Source organism: Lepidochelys kempii, chromosome 7 (genome assembly GCF_965140285.1).
Source record: "Lepidochelys kempii isolate rLepKem1 chromosome 7, rLepKem1.hap1, whole genome shotgun sequence".
In the NCBI taxonomy this organism is placed as follows: domain Eukaryota; kingdom Metazoa; phylum Chordata; order Testudines; family Cheloniidae; genus Lepidochelys; species Lepidochelys kempii.
Window position 1 is genome coordinate 43,546,994 of NC_136386.1, and position 23,548 is coordinate 43,570,541.

General features: G+C 45.0%; 1 protein-coding gene across 4 annotated transcripts in view; it reads right to left on the minus strand.

Moving 5' to 3' along the window:
• Positions 1-23,548, minus strand: part of STAB1 (stabilin 1) — a 100,554-nt gene that overhangs the window by 13,413 nt on the left and 63,593 nt on the right. For all 4 annotated transcript variants that reach the window (XM_073352441.2, XM_073352442.2, XM_073352440.2 and 1 more), the window contains 20 exons: positions 20,982-21,177; positions 20,541-20,636; positions 19,900-19,945; positions 18,494-18,573; positions 17,152-17,277; positions 16,505-16,578; positions 16,030-16,104; positions 14,575-14,694; positions 13,358-13,405; positions 13,138-13,221; positions 11,662-11,808; positions 11,021-11,158; positions 9,897-9,956; positions 9,609-9,785; positions 7,415-7,501; positions 5,207-5,353; positions 4,926-4,991; positions 2,457-2,685; positions 1,601-1,750; positions 126-230 (listed from right to left, as the gene is read on the minus strand). In XM_073352441.2, the coding sequence (XP_073208542.1) occupies positions 126-230; positions 1,601-1,750; positions 2,457-2,685; positions 4,926-4,991; positions 5,207-5,353; positions 7,415-7,501; positions 9,609-9,785; positions 9,897-9,956; positions 11,021-11,158; positions 11,662-11,808; positions 13,138-13,221; positions 13,358-13,405; positions 14,575-14,694; positions 16,030-16,104; positions 16,505-16,578; positions 17,152-17,277; positions 18,494-18,573; positions 19,900-19,945; positions 20,541-20,636; positions 20,982-21,177 (2,251 nt within the window). The remainder of the gene's footprint in view (positions 1-125; positions 231-1,600; positions 1,751-2,456; positions 2,686-4,925; positions 4,992-5,206; positions 5,354-7,414; positions 7,502-9,608; positions 9,786-9,896; positions 9,957-11,020; positions 11,159-11,661; positions 11,809-13,137; positions 13,222-13,357; positions 13,406-14,574; positions 14,695-16,029; positions 16,105-16,504; positions 16,579-17,151; positions 17,278-18,493; positions 18,574-19,899; positions 19,946-20,540; positions 20,637-20,981; positions 21,178-23,548) is intronic.

Sequence of the window (23,548 nt, forward strand, 5' to 3'; positions counted from 1 at the left end):
ATTTGATAACCATGAAATAAAAGACAACATGTGACTGATGCTACAGGTGCCCATTCACAGAACCACCTGCCCAAGGGAAGGAACGATACTTGGGAGTTTCACCTGTAGAGTCAAGTGTAAGTTACCTAGTTTGGTTTCGCAGCGCTCTCCTGTCCATTCCTCAGTGCAGAAACAGATCCCATCCCCATTCAAGCCTTCATTACACATCCCATTCTCTGTGCACTTACACTCTGCAAAGCAACAGACAGGAAGATAAGAACACACCTGTAAGATGATCCACTTGAGAAGGGAAGGGTAGCATTGGAAGATGGATTTTGGCATATGGCTACATGAGGGCTCTGTGTAGGCCTGGACTTTTAGAATTATGCTTGCAGAATTTTTCACGGGCGATTACCACAAGTCTGTGTGCAATTGTAAAACTGCAGCCAGGAACTCTCGCTACTTGTGCTGATGTCCATGGCCTCTTCCCCAACACCCGTCTGTGCTCGGTCCAGGGCATTGACTAGTGATGGACCAACTAAACTTTGCTTAACCTCTCCTGGAGGGCTCCCTTCCCCTCTCTGCTCTGTAGCCCTCTGGCAAATGCCCTTAGCTTTCTTTTTCCTCCCCTTGGCGGCTTGTGAGTCACTTACTCAAAATCCCCCGGTCAGTGAATCCCTTTTAAACTTTCTCCCATGCTTGTGAGTCCCGCACATTGAATGCCAAACCCAGGGAAGGAGTCTAGGTTTCATGCTTCTTAACCCTGGTCTTGTCTTCCTCTTGGCCTGACACAGCACATCAGGGCAGCACTGACCCCAAAAGAGACTGCAGGGGGATCCAATGTCTCGCAAGCCCATCCAATTCAGGACACATGGCAGCTCTAATTAGAAGCCTGTCTGATTAGAGGCCCATTCACACCTCAAAGCACATGCTTAACTCTCACTGACATGGATGGAGCTGCTTAACTGCACCAAGTGGGGAAGAGGGAGCGTCTTACACACCTTAAAGGCCTCAGCATCAGTGAATTATAAGATTGAAGCAAGTGTACTGGGAAATACCCAACTCGGCCTGGCCTTGAACTGCCTCATGTACACATCACAGCCCAGCCTCTTACACCTCAGGAAAAATGGCAGCCAGTGTTATTCAGCTGGCTTGATGACAGAGTCCTGCAGAGAGGGATTAAGAAAGGGTGCAGCTTCCCCTCCACAGTAGCTATAATCTGATGACCTCTCTGTTATTGGAATAAGGACAGTTCTATGCTATCATAACCGTCCCAGCGGCCACAATGTGCCGTTCACGTAAGGGTAACCCCTCACACTGATTTCAGTGAGAAGCTATGCTTAAAATGTTAAAATTGAGAGCACAATATGAGCCCAGAGTTTCGGAGGGGTTTTCCTTACCCCTTGGAGCACAGTGCACTACAGACCAAACAGTCGTCATTGCCTATAGAAACTGCTCCTCTAACCTCAGGTCTGACAGACGATCTAACCCCAAGTCTACCACCCCGTCAGGTCAAACGAACTAATCCCATCCTCTGCAGTCTGTTCAGTGTATTGCACAGACCACTACGATGCGCACACACATCACGGTCATTTCTGGTTATCTGTTTATAGGTCTGTACCTTGGCAGCCTGGCCCGTATCTGCCTGGCGCACACAGTTCACAAGCCGTCCCAATGAAAGCCTCGGTGCAGTTGCATCGTCCTGACCCATCAATCCTATCATCACAAGTACCACGGTTACTGCAGGGAGCCTCCAGCCCTCCTGGGCAGACTGAAAACACAGAGCCTTGATAAGTTACCCAAACTGGAGACTAGGCAAGAAAAGGTTCCTGCTTTTCCTGGAGGCAGGGAAAACTACTCATAAAAACTTGGTTAGTTGTTAAAGAGTGAATTTGGTGGGTTTACTGGATAAAGCTAGCGTTCCCAGTCTACACCCCCGACTCACCACAGCTTTGGTGTCCCAGCATCCACTGGGCCTCACCTCACCCTTGGGATGGATTCCTCAGGGGCTGCCTCAGGTGGTCCTAACAAAGTCCTGGTGAGGTGCACGGAAGGGATGTTCCCACAGACTCTCTAATGCGTGCGAAATGTCTATGGGAATAACCCCTTGCCATGACTTTCATGCAAAAATGATGAAAAACCTCATTTCGCTATTGCATGTCTCCTGACTCTCCTAACTTGCTTTATATAAAGAAAAGGAACTGGCTGCAGCAGCACTATTGGTTGGGATAACACAGGAAGACAGCACTGCATCGGTCACCATAAGATTATCTTTGCAACATAAGGGCTAGAAAGAAAAAATTGCACACAGAGAAATACCATGACAAAAATGTGACAGCTACCAGCCTTCATGGTGACCCATCAAAGGAGCATCTATGGGTAGGCACCACCATCTGGCTAAGAGAGGACACCTCATTGTGACAAGAGAAAAGAATTCCTTTGTGCCAGGGGTGGGCGCAGCGGTGCAGATTTCTCACCCTGACAGTCTCTTCCGTAGTGGTTTGCACAGCACTGCGGTACCCAGCTGGCGGAGAAACAGACCCTCCTGCACCCTTTTGTCAGGGACCTCCGAAGAGAATGCCAGCGACTGCCGTTATCAAACACTGACGGATACCAATGAGGTCTTGATAACAGATAGTTGCGGTGTGAAAAATAAGAGAATCTGGAAAACGGATTTTCGTAATAAAAGCAAGTCTGGCTTTTGCCCTGTGGGGAAAATGACAACAATGGGTCAAAACTGTCAATATCCTGGGGTTTGTCCCAACTAGCTACTTCCCCGCCCCTTAACTAAAGGGAGAAACTTCTCCAAGGACATTAGTAAAATTGTTACAACTAAAAACCAACTCACATACTGGAGGAAGGCGCTACCGATATTCCTTTTTCAGTATAATCACCTTACAAATGGTGGCAAGGGATGAAGGACAGAGAAGACAGGGGCAGGTGGCGGTAGAAATCCGTGTTTGCAGACTATCAGGCAGTCGGTGGTACATGACAACGCAGAAAATGAATTTGGCATGGAACAATCAATGGTCAAGCTGTCAAGTGAAAACTTGTTGCCTCACCAGGATCAGAGTGGCCAGGCTGGTGTGAGCATAGGTACAAATCTATACCCAGGAGCCTGTTGCTGCGCCTTACCAATAATGTCACACTTAAGTAGCCCCTGTCATCCCAGAGGTCTGCAGCTACATCACCAAAGAACAGCAAGCTCTGAGGTGGAAGCCAGCAGCCAACCAGTGTGCACATGTGTAACTCCATTGTTCAATGTATGTTCTCTGTCTTCCTCTGTGCATCATGCACAGCGAAGAGGAGGTTCCAGCAGGTGCCAGCCAGGGGCATCAGTACTTTAGTTCAAGCTGCATAGCCTCATGCTCTTAACTCAGGGGGTCCCAGGTTCAATCCCCATTGATGACCAAAATGACAATGCACTACGTGAGGGTTGGCTCTTGGCGTATGGGCCAAGCTTCCAGGGAAAATTCTTACAAAAAGTGACCTGAGCAGCAAGGACCCTGGGTTTTAGGGTTAAATAACAGTACCCAGGTTCTGGTCCTGGGAAGGATGAATTGCTCTTTAATTTCCAAACCAAGGTTTAAACTGCTAACCTGGCAATAAAAGAGCCTTTGCTGTTTGGACCCAGCACTCCTGGCTGACACCAAAGTAGCATGAAGATTGCTCGAGTCTACAAGAAACAGCCAAAAAATCCAATGGCCATTCGGGTACTTGATGGAAAATGTACGGCTATGATAGCAGAAGGCCCCAACTCCCATAGCAACTCAGCACCTCCCGACACCACTGCGAGGTAGGGAATGATCCTCATTGCGCAGGTGGGGAACTGAGGCACAAGGATTAAGTGACTTGTTCAGGGTAACACAGGGAGTCTGTAGCAGAGAAGGAAATTGAAGCCAGGTCTCCTAAATCCCAGCCCAGTGCCCTGACCAGGAGTCCATTCTCCCTTCTACACTCCTGCTAATGGGCACTGCACAGGAAATGCCGCCCCCACCTCCACTTTGCAACTTGCCCAACTAAGCTCTTAATTAAAAACCAGCGCCCTCTACAAACCACTGAGCTGTCTGGAAAGTTATTGGAGAGGAGTGTCCTGTCAATGGAAGCAAGAGATGCAGCACAAGACAGCCACAGGCACTGAGTGGGCAGGTGGCAGGCATAGCTAGCTGTTCCCAGATCTGCCAGTGCACCTCATTCCAGCCTGGATGCAAACCCCTGCCATTCTGGACTCGGGAAATCACATGGCTCTGCCAACCTAATCCTGACCTGCAGCAGCACCTGCTAGTCCAGCTTTCTGCCACCCTTTACTGAGACCCACGTAAAACTGCGTGACACTAGAACAGAAATAGGTCCCAGAATGAAAAGAGCGAAGTATTGAGGGGTTTGTTTTGCCTTGTACACGTCTACCCACATGAGGGTGTGATGGTGTTGTCATTCACTTCTCCACCAAGGCACCATGCAGGCCTCTGCCCCAAACTTCGGGAGTCATTGTTGCAACCACATTCGCTGGTTCAGGCGCCTGAGTTACTGTGAGTGGGTAGCTGAAAAACTAAGACACAACCAATCCCAGAGGATGGCATGTGCGCCATGCTCTGAATACAGGGTTGCATTATCATCATGCGCAGCGTGACCTAGACTTCTGCAGCTGCTGGGACTGAACCTGAATGGTTCAAAGCCTACAGTGTAAACAAGAAGTGAGGGACACTAGTCAAGAACAGATAGCATGGCTGTGCTTGATTTAGGTGTCAATCCTGTAAATGACTCTACACTGGCAGACCTCTGGGGCCTGCGCAGAGTCACATGGGGCTCAGAGATTCCACCCCTGGTGGTTAGTTATTTGACTGCTGTTAAAGCACTGTAATGAGCTTTATGAGCTGTAATGAGCCATAGACAGTAATTTACAAGCAGTGACTGACTCAGTAAGTTGATAGAGCTGCACACTTTACCCATTGAACTGATCCAGCGGGACAGGAAGGCTCGAAACCACAAACACCACAGCTCTCAACTGAACCCTGAGCGGGGAGGAGAAAAACAAACACATTTCACTTTCTCTGTCCATTACAGGCCTGCTTGCAACACAGGGTGGTGAGCTCACCCTGCCCGACATCCAAGCCTGTCAATAATCCTGATTTGCTTTCACAGGCTGCAGCACATTGTAGCACTACACAGACTGCACATCCGAGTGGGTGTTGGGCACTTTATTATTTATAAGAGCCTAAGCACTCACCCTGAGCTCAACGGAGAGGAAATCATCACAGCGGGACCCCAGGTTCGGGGGCTCCAACAGCTGATCAATGCCATAGGCAATGCCCCCATCAAACTCCATGTGCCTCTGGACAATCTTGGCATTGCCATTGTCCACTAAGAGCTCCCCCTGCAAGGAAAAGGAGGAAAAGAGAATGATTTGCTCAGCTATAACGCATCTGCCAGGTCTTATTCATTATAAGCAGGGCAGAGAGGGTGAAATGCAGCTCCCAGCTCGCACAAAGCACAGGCACTTAGGACTTTTTGTGGGGAACCAAGCCGGGTGCAATTCATTCCCTAAGGTGGGCAGGCTGCCCCTTTGCAAGGTATTAAATCCCTGTAAGTGCTGATCCTCTGTGTTGGTCTATTTGGGCCCTGCCTGTGGTGCACAAGAGATGGACACATTTCCTGGCCACTCTACCCATTCCCATAGTGCCTGTGCAAATCCACCCTGGGGCTTAAGTTTGGAGAACCTTGCACAGATATACATGTAATTCATCCTAAACGATTAAGTCCCACGTCCCATGCACATGCTCTGTCCTGAGTATTTGGGATGGGGGGAGGGGATAAATTCTTGCACAGAATCTCCCATCTGAGGATCAAATTGATCTACCTCAATTAATTAAATGCCCTGTGTAAGAGAGTAAGATTGCACCCATTTTTAATAATGGGAAGCAGACACAGAGTGGTTAAGAGATCTGATCAGGGCTACACAGAGCGAGTCAGCAGCAGAGCCAGGATTAAGAGGGAGTAAAAAAATGTATTTTGTTTTCTACAAAAAATATTAATTGAAAACATTCATAGATTTTGGGAGGGTTCAGATGTTGAAAAACAACCAACATCAATTTTTCTATAAAAGCTTGAAAAAATAGATGAAAATGGATATTTTCATGCAAAATTTCCATTTGGACAAAAAAAACATTTTTTGTTGAAAAGAAAATGTTGACATTTTTTTTGACTGGAGCTAATTAAGAGCCAGAACCTTTGGCTCCCAGTTCCACTTGTTTAACTATTATGCCCCTTGCATTTGAGAAACAATGAGTCAATAAATGCTTCCCATAAGCCCAGAAGAGGCGAAACCCAGCAGTGAAACTTTTACAAAAGCTGGAAGAACTTACTTATCAGAAACCAAGGTTCAATAGATTCATAGAATTTAAGGCCAGAAAAGACCATTCTATCATCTAATCTGACCTTGTGTACACACAGGCTAGATATCTTATCGCTGACTAAAGTATGCCTTCCAGAAAGCATCCAGTCTTGATCTGGGGACATCAGGGAATGCAGAATTCATCACTCCCCTTGTGAGTTTGTTGCAGTGATTAATTATCCTCACTATTAAAAAACTGTGCCTTATATCTAATTTAAATATGTCTGGCTTCAGCATCCAGCCACTGGTTCTTGTTATGCCTTTCTCCACAAGATTAAAAGCTCTTTAGTGCTCATATTTTTCTCTCCATGGAGACAGTTATACACTGTAATCAAGCCACCTCTATGACTTCTTGTGCATAAACTAAACAGATTGAGTTCTTTAGCTTCCCTTATCAATTTTCTATACTTCACAACTTCTATTTTATACTAATTATTATCTAAGTCCCCCCTTTTCCATTTGTCATATATATATTTTTATTTCTAACTGCTGCCTTCACGTCCCCACTAATCCAAGATATGCTTTTAACCAAAATTGTCTTCTTTCTTGATTGAGCAATTGTGGTTTTTTGGCCCTCTCTTCTTAAAACACTTCCTATTTTCATTTACATTTTTCTGTCTAAATTTAGCTCACCATTACCTGTTCTGTATAAAACAGCATTAACTCTCCAAGGTTTCTGAAACATCAGCTTAATAAAAAATATCCCTTCTGTTACCCCTAGTACATTGCAGTTGCTTGAGCGCGCACACATGCACTGTACACTTAGTACCTACTCACCATTCAATTACAACCCACATGAATAACTGTGTGGGTCTTTGCCTCCCTCTAGTGGCTAAGCCAGGTAAAGAGGTTTATAAGTGTGTTACTGTCTCCCAGTCAGAAGAACTGATCCTTTAGCTCAGAAAGTTGACACTCATGTTTTTTAGATGAGGAGAACCCAAGTTTAATTCTTGCAGGTGACCCTTTCTGTAGGAGCAGTCACAACTCAACTGCTTCAATATATCATTTCCACAAAAAATATAAAACCAAGACTCTGTTACTTACGACATTGTTCTTGCTGCAGCTAAACGAGATGGTGGATCCATGCATGGTCCTTACAGAGGCAATGTGTGGCAGGTTACCAGCTACAATCTGAAGACAGATAGAAGTAACAAACTGATTCCCTGCTGGAACTACTTAATTATCATCAGTTTGGATTTGAACCCTTCAGTGGTTATTAAGTGGTTCACAAACCAACCCTCATTTCCTTCAGCTGTATTTGTTATCCTGAAGTATCTGGTCAAATAGCTCAGAGGAATAATTTTCACACTACAGGCTGTTTGCAAACCTCACTTCGCCTATTTGTGTCATGCCTATTTATGACTCTGATGCCAGAGTCAGTATTTGTTTCTGCTACCAGGCTGGATGACATTTTTAAAACAGGATAACTTTTTTTTGGGGGGGGGGGATGAATCCATACAGCTTTTAGGAGTCACAGGCATTTTCCTCAATGCCTGGCGGATGTCTAAATACTGGCCAATGAGGAACGAGGTCACTCATTGTGATGAACTGAATTTGGCACCTTCTAAATGAAAATGTGTGTGAATACCCTAATACAGGATCAGAGGGGGAGCCATGTTAGTCTGGATCTGTAAAAGCGGCAAAGAGTCCTGTGGCACCTTATAGACTAACAGACATATTGGAGCATAAACTTTCATGGGTGAATACCCACTTCGTCAGATGCATGAGTGGAAATATCCGGAGGCAGGTATAAATATGCAGGCAAGAATCAGGCTAGGGATAACGAGGTTAGTTCAATCAAGGCCCTCTTCTAGCAGTTGAGGTGTGAACACCAAGGGAGGAGAAACTGCTTTTGTAGCTGGCTAGCCATTCACAGTCTTTGTTTAATCCTGAGCTGATGGTGTCAAATTTGCAAATGAACTGAAGCTCAGCAGTTTCTCTTTGAACTCTGATCCTGAAGTTTTTTTGCTGCAGGAGGGCTACCTTTAAATCTGCTATTGTGTGTCCAGGGAGGTTGAAGTGTTCTCCTACAGGGTTTTTGTATATTGCCATTCCTAATATCTGATTTGTGTCCATTTATCCTTTTACGTAGGGACTGTCCAGTTTGGCCGATGTACAGAGCAGAGGGGCACTGCTGGCACATGATGGCGTATATCACATTGGTGGACGTGCAGGTGAACGAACCTGTGATGGTGTGGCTGATCTGGTTAGGTCCTGTGATGGTGTCGCTGGTGTAGATATGTGGGCAGAGTTGGTATTGAGGTTTGTTGCAGGATTGGTTCCTGAGTTAGAGTTACTATGGTGCAGTGTGTAGTTGCTGGTGAGAATATTCTTCAGGTTGGCGGGTTGTCTGTGGGCGAGGACTGGCCTGCCTCCCAAGGCCTGTGAAAGTGAGGGATCGTTGTCCAGGATGGGTTGTAGATCACTGATGATGCGTTGGAGAGGTTTTAGCTGAGGACTGTATGTGATGGCCAGTGGAGTTCTGTTGGTTTCTTTCTTGGGCTTGTCTTGCAGCAGGAGGCTTCTGGGTACACGTCTGGCTCTGTTGATCTGCTTCCTTATTTCCTCGTGTGGGTATCGTAGTTTTAGGAATGCTTGGTGAAGATCTTGCAGGTGTTGGTCTCTGTCTGAGGGGTTGGAACAAACGCGGTTGTACCTCAGCGCTTGGCTGTAGACAGTGGATCGTGTGGTGTGTCCGGGATGGAAGCTGGAGGCATGAAGGTAGGCATAGCGGTCGGTAGGTTTTCGGTATAGGGTGGTGTTAACGTGACCATCACTTATTTGCACCGTGGTGTCTAGGAAGTGGACCTGCTGTGTAGATTGGTCCAGGCTGAGGTTGATGGTGGGGTAGAAGCTGTTGAAATAGTGGTGGAATTCTTCCAGGGTTTCCTTCCAATGGGTCCAGATGATGAAGATGTCATCAGTGTAACGTAGGTAGAGAAGGGGCGTGAGTGGACAAGAGCGCTTTAACATCCCTGCCCCTTTTGCCACGCCCCAGGCTGCTACTGCCGCAGCAGCTGGAGTCCCGGGCCCTTTAAATCACCGCTTGAGCCCCGGGCAGTGCGGGTGGGCTGGCGGGGGATGCTGACTACCCCAGCCCCGCCCCTCCCACCTGAGGCCCTGCCTATTCCAGGGGGCAAAGCTGCCCCCCGCCCCTGTACCGGTAAGAGAAATTTTACTTTCACCCCTGAGTACTTGGCTGATATAAAAATAAATTTAGGTGGCTTGAGCCTTTTACCTTCGTGTCCCTAATCATGTGCATTTTGAGATAGGCTGCCAGCTTGTCCCTGTGGTCTTTACTATACAACCACGTTTGCATCTTCTCAGGCAGGGTGTTAAACACAGCATCAGTAGGCCACAGCATGGTGAAGGGTCTGTGAGCAGAGTTGTTAACCAGAGATAGCAGTTCTGCTTCCTGTACAGAGACACAAGACCAGATGGAAACAACAAATACATGCTGTGCCTGCATGAAGGACCCACATAGCCCAGAACTAGAGAGTATTGCTAGAGAGTTCAAACCATTTACCTGGAGTAGTTTGCTGTAGATTTTGTAGCCATATGATTCTGCCACCTCAGTGATGCTTTGCTAGAAAAATAATAAAAATTAAATAAAACCATTACAAAATGTGAGAGCTTGTTTCTCTTACCAGAGTTCCTGATAAATGAGAAAATTCACTCAATTCTTAGAGCCAAGACTTTGCATTTGCTGACTCTGAGGACTGCTATGACAGGCTGATTAAACAAGGTGGCGGTCAATTTCTGCTCTGGAGTAGTGATTTAATATAGGTAAATAGCAGTGGGTCTGAGTAACTCATTCTACGCATTTGAGCGGACACTGGGACAGGTCAATATTAACTCCCATAATTCTAGATGAGAGTCTCTCCTACTTCCCAAGAGAATGTCTGCATTTCAAAAGTAATTGTCTGGGCATTACAAGACACAGGGTGCCATGTCTGAACATAATATGGCCCAGAACGCCATGGGTTACTAGAGTGATACATAAAGAGTGTGCCCCCAGCACGATAGCAAACACTAAATGCAGATCCCTGAGTTAGCAGATGGGCAAAGCTGACTGAATCATCCCTGGTGTAACTCCATTAACTTCAGTGGCATTACACCAGGCATGAATTTGGCACCATGTGTGTTAGAATTTGGTAACAAAGGGGCTGCTCTGCCAACCAATGGCAACATGACTTTTTGACTGCTCCTGTCTGACATACAGAGCTGGATGTTTAAAACCTGCAATGTAAAGCCCAGTGAAGACCGTCCCAAGTATGCAAGAGAGGCTTTAGTTAACCTGCTTTGAGTCATACAGTGTGATCTTTATCCAGTGATGCAAAGGGCAATCTGGGCACACCTTTACCTGTCAGGTTTGTCCTATCACAGGCCTGCATGGATAGACCCTAGCTTCCTCACCACCCACTACACACGTCCACTTGCACCATAAGCACAGCTAGCTCCACAATTTAACCTCTTTATACTTAAACCACCCCATGTACTACAGATAAATGGAATTCCTAGAGTACAGTAACCTGTGCCTAAGAAATATAAAGAAGTGTTACTCATTCACTACACTAGCATTCATTCTGGGGTTGGGGAAAACTCTCAGGGTGATGATCACTCATTAAAATGGTATTGTTTCAGACATACCTGTGCTAGGTGGGAAGAAATGTTCAGACTCTGCAAATCAGCAGGGATTAAAATCTTGTCAATGATATGGATCACCCCATTCTTGCCAACAATGTCACTGGTGATGATCATTGCCTCCTCATTTAGATGCACACTATTCTGCAGAAGAAGGGACAATACAGTGAATGCAGATTTCCAGTAATATGTGACCTCCCACTTTAGACCACGCTATAGCTCACCTGCAGAACGCTTTGGGATCCTTCTAGATGAAAGGTGCTAGCTCACAGGTATTTTTAGTAAAAGTCATGGACAGGTCATGGGCAATAAACAAATATTCACAGCCTGTGACCTGTCCATGACTTATATTAAAAATACCTGTGGTTAAATCTTGGGGTGGGGATTGGCGGGAGAACTTAGGGGCCACCGCTGCCCGGAGCCATGGACCTCGGCTGCTCCTGGACGGCTGCTGGGGGCCACCAGAGCAGTGGCTGGTGTGGCTATCCCCGAAGCTGCTCCAGCAGCGGCTGATGTGACCGTCCCAGGGCCTACCTGAGCAGCTGGTTCCAGAGTCAGCCACATTGGCCCCTGTAGAAGTCACGGAGGTCATGGAAAGTCATGGAATCTGTGACAGACACGGTGCCCTAATCATGACTGACAACTACCTCTTTCACCACAATCCTTATTTTGTGTCCTGACAAAGCAGTGATGGACTTGTGCGTCTCCAGTTCGCTGGCCAGCAGTTTCCGACAACTCACTATGTGATAGCGAAGCAAATCTTTGATGAGGCTTTTGTTCTTCCATTCACTGAACTAAAGGAAGGAAATTGGTATACGATAGACTACCATGTCAGGACATTTCTGGAAATGATTAATTTAGCCAATGACTAAAATGACAGGGAATATTATGAGTTTTTTGCTCTACCAACCCTTAACCATCATTCCTTGCTGAAAGCCAAGTCCCAATCCAATACACGTAAAATGGATCACAGGTAGCTGAATTATGGAGTTCTATTCCAAAGAGGCTCCAAGTCACTTCAGATGATGGGAGTAAGAGCAAAGTTCAAGTCACTGGCTCAAGGAGAAAAAGTAACCTTGGCCTCAAACTGTCAGCATCCAGGTTGGCCACATTCTGAAGGCCAAAACCCCAGGCTTACTTTGGGGAGATCCAGATCTGGGTTTTGCACAGGTCCCTTTCCCTGTAATGGACTAAAACAACCCCCCATGTATGAACAACCCTGACCTTTGAGACCATTTGTTTCTGAGCTTTGAGGCTTGTGGACAGGGCCCCATGTCCATACCACTGCAGTACAGCAGAATGCAAATTAAACAGAAACAAAACCAAAACCAACCCAACCAAAACAACCAACAGAGAGGTTTATTGAAAGAAGTATGAAAACAAACAATACCATGGGATATTAAATTCCATGTATTTTCCTTTGCCCCAAAATTTTTGCAGGTCTGGAGATATTTGTATTAACAGTGCAGAACTGCACAGTACCAGTTGTCAGGGGTTGTGGTGAAGCAGGAGATTTTGATTGTCCTTGTTACGTTTCAGAATTAACACTCCCACGGACACAAAAGGGGATGCAATTCACCCCCCTCAGAGCTATCACTCCATGCTGTCTGCAGATTCAAGTAGACATCAGTGTCTCTGTTTATACACAGCTCATGTTTTTAAAGGTTTTCTTGGTAACCACAAAAGTTAGACAATTAATTAATTTTCCAATGAAAGCTTATATTCTGAAACACAAAAATGAAGTAAGGGGTGGATTCCTCTACGCCAGAATTGGGGTCATGTGTAGTTCTAAAGCTAATGGTATTGTGATGCCAGAACAGGAGAGAATCCAGCCTGGCTGGCAACATGGTTAGTGCACCTCCTAGTGGAGGGTTCTGTTATACCAGAGGCCACATTACAAGTATGCTATTGGCTTGAACAGGAGCAGAGACTGAGGAAGAACTCAATGAGCACCTCAGGATTTGAATACAGTTAAAAACTTGGGGTGCTTTTGACCTCGAGTCAATTAAATTAATCTAAGGAAACAGAACTTTGTCTGAGAGGAAATCATCACAGCCTGACCACACCGAATAACTGACAAAGCTAGGGAGTCAGAAAAGGGTCCGAAAGCAGGAGCTGCTTACCGTTGTACTGTTTTGTATTGAATCTGCATGTGGAACAAAGACGGTGAAAGGCCCCTCCCCACTTAACTCCTTGATTTTGAAGGCCTAAAGCACACAGAGAGCACCAGGAACAAAAACAAAGCAAAACAGAAACCAAACACAATTCTCATTAGTCGGAGCTTTTCAAGAAAACATCTGGCAATTTTATACTTTTAGACAATAATTACTGCTTGCCACCAACCAGTAACTGCTTAAAGAACTCGGATGCTGCTTCGCTTCTCAGGAGCTCCTAAAATAAATCAGAACAGCGAATGTTAACGGTGAGTCTCTATTTAAACCTCTTGGGGTTTGATGCAAAGAAAACCCTTCCCATCAGCTCACTAAACTGACCTTGCCACTGACCTCCAGGGTGCTCTCCCTACCTCATAGACACTCAGGTCCTTTGACTACACTAAGCTTGTTTTCCTAGTATTTCCCACGCTTGCTACAGCCAGGGTTTTGAGAAGCGTTAGACAACACAGGGGTTAAAATGCTGGTAGACAACCTGCACTGGGACCTTACCCACTGCTACCACCTATCCATAGTAGCAGGGGTGGGAAATTTTAGGGGAAAAGCCTAATGTAGACACCCCCTTCATAGGAGTTAACTCAGGGGTTTTACCTGGCCTAGCATTTGGGCCACGTCTTTTCTTCCAGAATTGCCCATTGAGCAGCCACACACATCCACACTGTGTTAGCCTGTTTGTGCCAACAGCATGGATATCTCCAGCTACAGCCAGCAAGAGACACACAAGACTTGAGCAGGGCACATAGTCCCTTGTCATAACAACTGTAATTAATACTAGGAGTTAACATGGCAAACGTGTAAAGAGCTCTTCCCCCGTAGATCTACTATAGGCACCACTGTTGAAACGGAAAGGTTCAGTGACTTGCCCAAAGTCACACAATGAGTCGGGACAGAGCTGGGAACAGAACCCAGGCCTCCCTGACAACCAGTCTGGTGACATGCTCCTTGACTGCCTTGAGCCCCTGCCTTTCAAACTAGTTATGCTCTCCCAGTTCCACCAGCCCGAAGAACCAGATGTGACTCCTGAAAAACACTCTTTATTTGTCCCCTGAACACACTGGTGCTGGAAGTCACACCCACCCATGGAACCCCAAGAGCCACTTTCACAGGGACACTTTTCAGAGTGCAGCTGCATTTTACTGCTATCTTCCTGGGAACGGTTCCTCTTGTTTCAGCTTTCTCCTGGTTAGCAGGGATGCCTGGCCAGGATTAAATGTACTTCTAACCTTCTGGGTCTTTCATACATTTCCCTCAGCTGAATTTCCAAATATTTCCAGGTCACAAGAGTTCAGTATCCTGCTTATTTCCTGGTGTGCTGCTTCAGAAAAGGAAGTAGTTCACCCAGACTAGTGCCCGTTCAAACACAATCCTAGCTGAATGCACTTTACTTACCTGATACACATTGCCTCTGCAAGTGAACCCATCTCCAACATGGCCCCAACCACAGGAGCAGTTTCGAGTCCCAGGTCCAGTGTACTTGCAGAAACCAAATCTACTACAGCCTCCATTATTCTGGCAGGAAAAATAAGATCATCCCAATTAGTCACACAGCTAGCGGTCTGAAGGTTTATTTACCAGTTAGCAGTTGGACACCCACTCTTCATGCCTGTTCCTGACTTAAGACATTGGGTTTTGCCCCCTAGTGCCATGCACTCCTGTTGAAACTCAATATTTTATTAGTCTTTTTTCCTCAAGTTTTCTTCCACCCTGCTGGCAAACACTGCTCTGAGACAGATAACTACACCAGACCAAACAGAGGAAAAGCCATTCAAATAAGACAGCTCTGAAGAATTTAGTGAAGAAGAAAAATAATGGTTTACAGTGGCTGTTTCAGCTGAAGTAAAGTAATGAAATAGCATAGCAGGTATTTGTTTTAAGATTTCTACATGGGGCAGCTTAGCCATCTAAGAACTAGACTTGGAAGGCCTAGACTGCATGAAACCGCAGTTCCGCTCAGTTCAGCTCTTCTGCTTTCTGAAGTAGATATATGGAGTACCAGAGAGACAAGGTGGGGGAGGTAATATGGAGTACCATACACTTAACTGTGGGGTTGTGTGAGACTAGGCTTCTTTCCCAGCCTGCTCTAAAAGCTCAGTCCATATGTTATGTGGAGCCCTAAACTCTCCCCTCCCTTGGGTTTGGTTTTATTAAAAAAGAAATTAAAAATAAGTTCAAATGAAAGTTTCTCCTGATGTTTGGCAGCTCCTAGGATTCCCCTCTCAGGACTGCTCAGCCCACACACTAGATCATGTCTCCCCAGTGCCTCTCTGACTTTCCTTATATGTGGCTGGGTTAATGAGTCATCTGCACTGGTAATTCAACAAAAGCTCATTTAACACTCTCCCAGCAAAATCAACACCTGGATGGAATGTGTCAGATAAAAACTGACAGCCTATTACAGAGGATTAGAGCAGAACTAGTTGAACATGAAAGATGCAAGTTTCTCCACCAATAGGTCTCAAACCTGACACAGAGTTCCACCTCCAGGAGTGAGAGGGGAGCTTGCTTTCTCTGTTGAGGCTGCCAATAAGAGTGATGGTTTCATGCAAGTTGCGATGTTGTTTGTTTTTCTCTGGACCGTGGAAACTTACATGCACTAGAAATTGGATCAACATTAGTAACCCATTCCAGTGGCCAAGCAGCTTGTCTAGTAGAAAGGAAGCAATGAATCAGAGAAGTGCAGTAGGGCATTAGTGTGCATATTAAAAGCATAACATGACAAGTTAGATCATTCTGAACTGCTGCATTCTGGATAACTTTGAATAACTCTGCCTATTAATGGTTTGCATGAAGGAAAGCTTAAGGGTTTAGTCCTTTGACAGTAGTAAGAGGAAAATGCAGACAAACCTCACTGCAAAGATTGATGGGGACACATTGTTTCACACCATCTCCACTGTAGCCAGGAAGACAGTTACAAGCAACCTGTGGAAGGAAAAACAAAGCTATTTTGTAGAGCTAAAAACAATAATGAAAATGTACAAGTACTCAAGCAGGAGAAAGGGGTGAGAAGAGAAAGAGCATATTTCACATAATAGTTTGAGGGCGCACCCTGTTCATTCATTAATAACCAGGTCGTGATTATTATGAAATCACCTAAGAAAATTCCCCAGCCTTTGGCCAACAGACTTTATATAGGCCAATATGCAATTAGCAGCTCTCAGACATGGAGTCCCCTCTAGTTAGCAGTTAGTTACGAGTAGATCCTTCTATATGAAAGGGAAGAGATGCAAAATCTTAGTAGAAAAGATTCACAAGGGAAAGATTACCAGTGACCCCAAAGGAGAATGACACATGAACTCAGCTGAGAAAAGGATTTGCTTACCAGATTTGGGCCTGTTTTAGTGCACTCTGCATAGCTGTGGCAATTCCCATTGCGCTCTAGACAGCCATCGATTTCTGCATCAAGGGAGCAGATCCATGTCAACACAGCAGAAACCGAAAGTGGGAGGGGACCAGTGAGTGAAAAACATGACAGAGGAATAGCAAACAGAGCTCTCTCCAGCTGGAGATACAGCTGCACAGAGGCAACTCATCACACCAGTAACCATGAGAGTTTAGTGATGGGGAAACCACAAAGTTCCACTCATCACTTCCTCTTGGTCTTGAAAATGTGGTTTAGAGCATGTGGTGGGGAACAAGGAACTCCTGAGTTCTAATCCAAGGTCTGACCTCGACTTGCCACATGGCTTGCCTATGTGTCTCAGTCTCCCTGACTCTAAAATAGAGCAATAATCCTTGCAAGTCTGTAAAGTGGTATCAAGTTGTGCAGTGACATAAGTGCTGACTACCAGCATTAACACTTCTCCAGTTTTAACCAACTCTAGACTTGCTTTTATAACTTTCTCACAAGTTGTGATGCTCCTAAAGATATGTGGACCTTTGGCATTAGGGTCTGGCTCACCGTATCAGCATGATTTCATCTCCTTGCAAAGTATTGTTGTCAAAACGTGGATCAGAGCACTCACTCACCCTGGCACAGAGTCCCATCTCCAGCATAGCCTTCCTTACAAGAACAAGTATTCTCTCCAGCAGAGACATTAGTACACGTTGCATATATGGAGCAACCGCCATTATCAATCACACATGGATTTATTTCTGTGACCAAAAACAACAAAGGAAAAGATTTGGGGGGATACATATGGAGTATGGTATATCCAAGCCCAGTGGATGACATCGCAAAGATGGTGTTTTGCAAGTAATGAACTTCATGCAATTTTCCTCAGGCTCAGAGAAAGAAGATATTGCTTCTAAGAGCTGAAGCTATATTTCTGGGCTTTAAAGTGTCTCTTATTTCCAGACAGACTTTGTTTTAACAAAAATTATTAAACCATTTTCAATCAAAGATTGTTTTTGATGCAGGAAAAGCTCCTTTATAGACACAGATGACTAATAAAGATGCTCCCGAGGCTGATGCTGAAGATGAGCTATCAAATTAATCGGTATAAGAATTTGATTAGCTAACACCCGACTGCTCTGAAGTACTTGCTGTGTGAATAGCCACAAGCTATGCCAGAAAAAAAGCAGCATGCCTGATTAAAATAAAGCTTTTTGGTCTGTACAGCGACTCTGGTGAAATCAATACCAAAGGCGAGCTATTACATTTACTGGCACTGTAACTTGATTGGCTTGGAATTTATTGCTTAAAGTGCCTAATCTTTGCATAATTAAAAACGGTCAGAAAAAGCAATGTGATTCTGTTAGAACATTATACTTTAAATCTTTTTTTTTTTATATCTAGTCGATTTCAACCCCATGGTGTCTTGAGTTGGGATTGTTTTTTTGGAGAAGGGGGAGAAGGTTAATAAATGTGTTTGTCCTAGAGAGTTTTGTTTCAATAGTATTTATTGAGCAAGGCTGCATTTTCATGAAATGGTCAAATAATAGACTAAAATTCTAGACAATCTAAGAAGGTACATTCTGTGGACCTGATCCATCACTGCAATCTGTTGAGTGTCTGGAACTATTCTAGAAATAATTCAGCCAATTCCCATGCCATTCCCTTTATCCACTTGAGCAACAGGAACAGTTCCCTCTCTGGTCTAGACACATCAGAAGGGTTGCATTAGGGTCCCATCCAGGAAACCCTCCGTACAGAAGTCAATAGGAGGTTCTGCACTTTGGGGCAACAGGGTTTTGGTGATCCTGCGCTGGGTAATGTCTTAGCATGCATTCAATACCTTGCAACGCTTTTACAAACTAAAACCAGAATCTTACAGCTGTGAAAACAAGAAAACTTGTGCGATCGGTCATTTGTGTAGCCTGTGCTGGCACTCGAGCGCACTTGGAACCATGGCATGTGTGTTGGAAATACCTGAGCAGTATGTTCCATTCCCAGTGTATCCAGCAGAGCAGGAGCAAGTAGGCAGGGAATCTACAGAGCCATTAATGCAACTGAAATGACCAAGGAAGAGAATGAACAACGACATTCTCGCCTTAATCTTATACCTGGTGATAGACTTCAACATTACAGAATGCTAATTATAGCTACTATGGCAGCTAGATACTATGGTAAGAGGTGAGTTGGATATAATATGAGAAACAAAATCAAGCGGTTAAGCTTTTCTTTACAATGCCAAAAACTGATCTAAATACTTCATGCACAGGGTAACAGCTGCAAGGGACAGTTATCAAGAAGAGAGCACTATGCTTAGTGCATGAAGCACACTGGGACTGTGAACACCATTCTGTACATCTGTAGATGCTGGAGCTGCATTAAAGAAGGTTGCCCTATTCCATTCCATCTTCAGGGACAGAATGAAAATATAAGGGACTGGATAGCTCAGCTGACTGGCGATAGGCTATGGAGCCCTTTCTCTCTAAGTCACTGTTTTTAACTTGGCCCAGGTCAGCAGGGATGGAAGGTCATTACTATCGGATGTCTTTCTGGTGCATATGTGAAGTGAGTTGGCTTTAGCCCTGTTCCTAGCAAGCCAGTGAGTCTCCATCTCAAAAACACTGCTCTACTAGGCACTGCTTATCCTTACTGTCAGCAATATCAGCAGAGAGGCCAAGGACTGACCGAGCATGGAGACTGGGAGACCTTTTTACTCCTAGAGGTGGCCCCTCCAGGTCACTATAGAGGCTCCTTAATAGGACAGTGGGTTGCCAGTGGGGGAAGCTCGCATTGCTGCTGTCTTACCTGGGCCTGTTCAGTCTAGCACCTGTCACCTGTACTTAAATGCTCACTGAATACGTACAACGCCCCCATTCCCCAACCCTAAAGTGTCTTCTAGTTAATACTGTTAAGCCTACTTAATGTTAGCACCAATTGCCACATTTTAACATTGTGTATGTCATCCAGTAACCAGCCAGACCCTGCTCAGAGCTCAGCAGAGTGCCAGCATTTTTCAGTTCTTAATTTCAACCCGCCTGCTTGTCTCATTTCTAGAAGGGGGATGTAATCTGAAATTAATGTGCCTGCAAATTAAGCATGATTCAGCTTAGGCACAGTCTGCCTTCAGTCTCCACACCACAGACTGTGTTTGGGAAGGGTTCGTACACACACACACACACACTCACTCCTCCAGAGAAAGAATAGGGGCTTTAAACACAAGATGAGTTCAAAGGGTGGAATAAATAATTATGCAGGTATATTAATTAATATATAGTGTTCAGTTCCCCACACCAACCTTCCATGTTTTCACAAACAAAGTCAAGTCCACGTAAAACAGCCACAAACACACTGTTTTATGTCCTTGGCACCAAGGTTGTACTTACTTGGCCATCAGGTGGCAAGTGTTATTACACAAATCAATCCCAATTCCTGCAAGAGAAGACAGGAACGCCACTTCACTTTCCAGCCTACTAACAGCTCCACTGTTTCAGCTGTCTAGGATAAAAAACTCAAAATTGGCTCAGTGTTCAGTCAGATGTACTGACTGGACACCAAAAGTCAGGTTACTGTGCGGTGGCGAGCGGTGCCGGGTCACTAACCCACACCAGCCCCTGCTCCGCTGGGGCTGCCTCCTAGCAGGCAGGCTCCTTGTCAAGCTGCAGCAGCTCCCGTCCCAGCCCCAGAGCAGAGGGAGCCCAGCTGGAGGGTGGGGATGGAGGTGAAGACAGTCCACGAAGCAACAGGGGGAAGAGGGATAAGAGCGAGTGATGGGGGCGGGGCCTTGGGTGAAGAGGTGGAGTAAGGGCAGGGTGTCAGGGGTCCCATTTCCAGCAATTAGAAAGGGGGCAACCCTATCATCATATGGTGCCAAAGGGGGGAAGAAAAAAATCAATCCAAAACTACCAGTCAGGGTCACTGAAATATTTAGCTGTATCACAAACTAACAAAAGCAAGCCATGCTCAGCAGTCACCCGGCCTGTGTGAAAAGAATCTTACACTGCATGTGCCTCCCTCAGACACTTACTTCTTTCACAGGTGATGCCCTCCCAACCTTGGAAACATTCGCAGCTCCCATCTCCGTGCAACCCATCATTACAGATTCCATTTCTGCAAGTACACACTGTGGAGAAACACCATGCCGTTGTCAAACCAGCTAGCTCTAATGAGCAAAGAGAAGTCTGGTACTTTGTAAATCAATACATTCCTACATGTGAGAGATGAAGTTTTAGTTTCTTTAAGAAAAATATTAAGGGAACGTCAGTGCTTGTGTGAGCAGTGCTTGTGTGAGCCAGATTAAAAGGCCTGGGAATGGAAGTTCTCTAGTACTGTATCCACAACACAGATACAGTTCAGGCAGTGGCAATGCAAGTGTCCCACAAACTGCCCTACAAAACATGGAGGAGCTCATTCTTCCCTGTGTGAGTTCAATGGCAGTTCCAAGTTTCAATAGCAACTGTGAATTCACCTGATTTACAACCCACTCCGTATCTGCCCACTTCACACATCTCACAGGCTGTGCCATGGAAGCCTTCATGACAGCGACACTCCCCGCTGCCAGTAATGCCGTCCTGGCACACTCCGTTCCCAGAACACGAGCTGCCTGGCTTTCCTGGGCACATCTCACACATATGTCCATAGTAACCTGGACAGCAGACAGAGACCTTTGAGAAAGGACACAATAGACTGGAGTAAGGCATCTCAAAGGATAGAAAATGCTACATCATTGAAATCATCCCTCTTTGGCCCACGTATAGTATTTACGTAGCTACTATATTTATTTTATCATTTGATAATTGCTGATTATGACGACACACTAGCAGCAAATATACTGTTAGACTTGTCTCATATGTCCATGTTAATTGACAGTAGCTGCTAAGTTTATTAACTTAAGACTGTCGTGAGTTGAAAATAGCATATCTGTTAACCCCGCCTTGACACAAAAATAAATCAGTTTAGTTTTTATGCTCTGAAATTCCATTTCAACAACTTTCATTTGGGTCTACAGGAAGCACTACAGCAGGGGTAAGCAACCTATGGCATGCGTGCCAACGGCAGCATGCAAGCTGATGTCCAGTGGCACTCACAGTGTCCGGGTCCTGGCCACCGGTCCGGGGGGGTTCTGCATTTTAATTTAATTTTAAATGAAGCTTCTTAAACATTTTAAAAACCTTATTTACTTTACATGCAACAATAGTTTAGTTATATATTATAGACTTATAGAAAGAGACCTTCTGAAAACGTTAAAATGTATTACTGGCATGCAAAACCTTAAATTAGAGTGAATAAATGAAGACTCGGCACACCACTTCTGAAAGGTTACCGACCCCCGCACTACAGGCAAGAAAATCAAGAGAGATTCTCTAGATACTATTTAGCAATGTGATATTAAAAGGAATTATATAAATAAAAATAAAATATACCCTTGATATAAGAATGTAAGTGAGTATATTACTTATAATACAAATGTACAGTAAGCACACAAAATAACTAGACATTCCATTTATTCTAAAGAGGGGGTAAGAATTGTGGAATTTAAAAACCAGATTATAGAAAAGATGGGTGCTACTGAACAGCTTGTACTAGTTTCAGAATTTAGTTATAATGGCATAAACCTAAAGAAATTATTTCAATTCCTGTAACTGAGATCAGAATTTGGCATTTTATGAGGCTGACAAATTAAAACAAGGGAGAACAAATTTAAGACCAGCAAACACACAGCGCTGCTGGAGGTTAGAAAAACGTTTTTAGAGAGAATTAGTAATAACAGAGTAGAATGGAAGAAGTAACCAGGAATTTATACGAAAGCAAAGCTATACCGTCACTCAGAAGAAAACACTCTGTGCTGGACATATATTGAAAGGTGCATATTGGTGTATGGACACTTTCCAGTTTAAAATATTGTTATGCTAGAAGATGTTAATGGCTGCCATCAAGCAGGTCTTTGGCTCTATAAACAATCACAGATCTGGTTACGGGTGATGAATGTGCCAAACTAAAAGGAAGGAGTAACTAAATACCCTTTTCTATAGTATAGATGGAAACAACAACAGGCTACTGCCCAAGACCCTGGGCCTGATGGCTAACCCTAAGGAGGACCAACCCATGCATCTTGAGGGAGTTTCCCTGGAACTGGTTGCAAATGCAGGGGCTAGGGGATCGTTTGGGGAATTGTGCGTGTTAGCGTTAGTTCACACTGGCAGTGCTTTAATGTGGCTTGTGTAGTCGCGGCAGAGCGCTGGGAACGAGCTCTCCTAGCGCTCTAAAAACCCACTTCCACGAGGGACGTAGCTACCAGCACAGGGAGCGTGCTCCCGTCGCTGGTGCACTGTCTACACTGGCTCTTTACAGCGCTGAAACTTGCTGCACGCAGGGAGGTGTTTTCTGACCCCCCTGAGCGAGAAAGTAGCAGTGCTGTAAAGTGCCAGTGTAGACAAGCCCTTAGACAGAAAAAGCCAGCAGGAAAGGAGAGAAGTAGTCGTGAGCACGGCCCAGAGAGGCAGCAGAGACAGAGCTTCTTAGGCACAGAACTCACTGGAGAGGCAGACTTGGAAAGAGATAACAAGGAAACTGCCTGCTGTTTGTTTCTGCCATGTTCAGGGAAACAGGGCTTTGTGAACATTCTTTATAAACAAACAGGGTTGCACCAAAGAATATACCTAACTCACATAATCAATTTCACATCCTAACACAAACAACCCCGCAAGGCCCTGAATATTGGCTATACACTTGGACCAACTGGGCCACAACATTACTGAAAGAAAAGGAGTACTTGTGGCACCTTAGAGACTAACCAATTTATTTGAGCATAAGCTTTCGTGAGCTACAGCTCACTTCATCGGATGCATACTGTGGAAACTGCAGAAGACATTATATACACAGAGACCATGAAACAATACCCCCTCCCACTCCACTCTCCTGCTGGTAATAGCTTATCTAAAGTGATCACTCTCCTTACAATGTGTATGATAATCAAGTTGGGCCATTTCCAGCACAAATCCAGGTTTTCTCACCCTCTGACCGCCCCCCCACCAA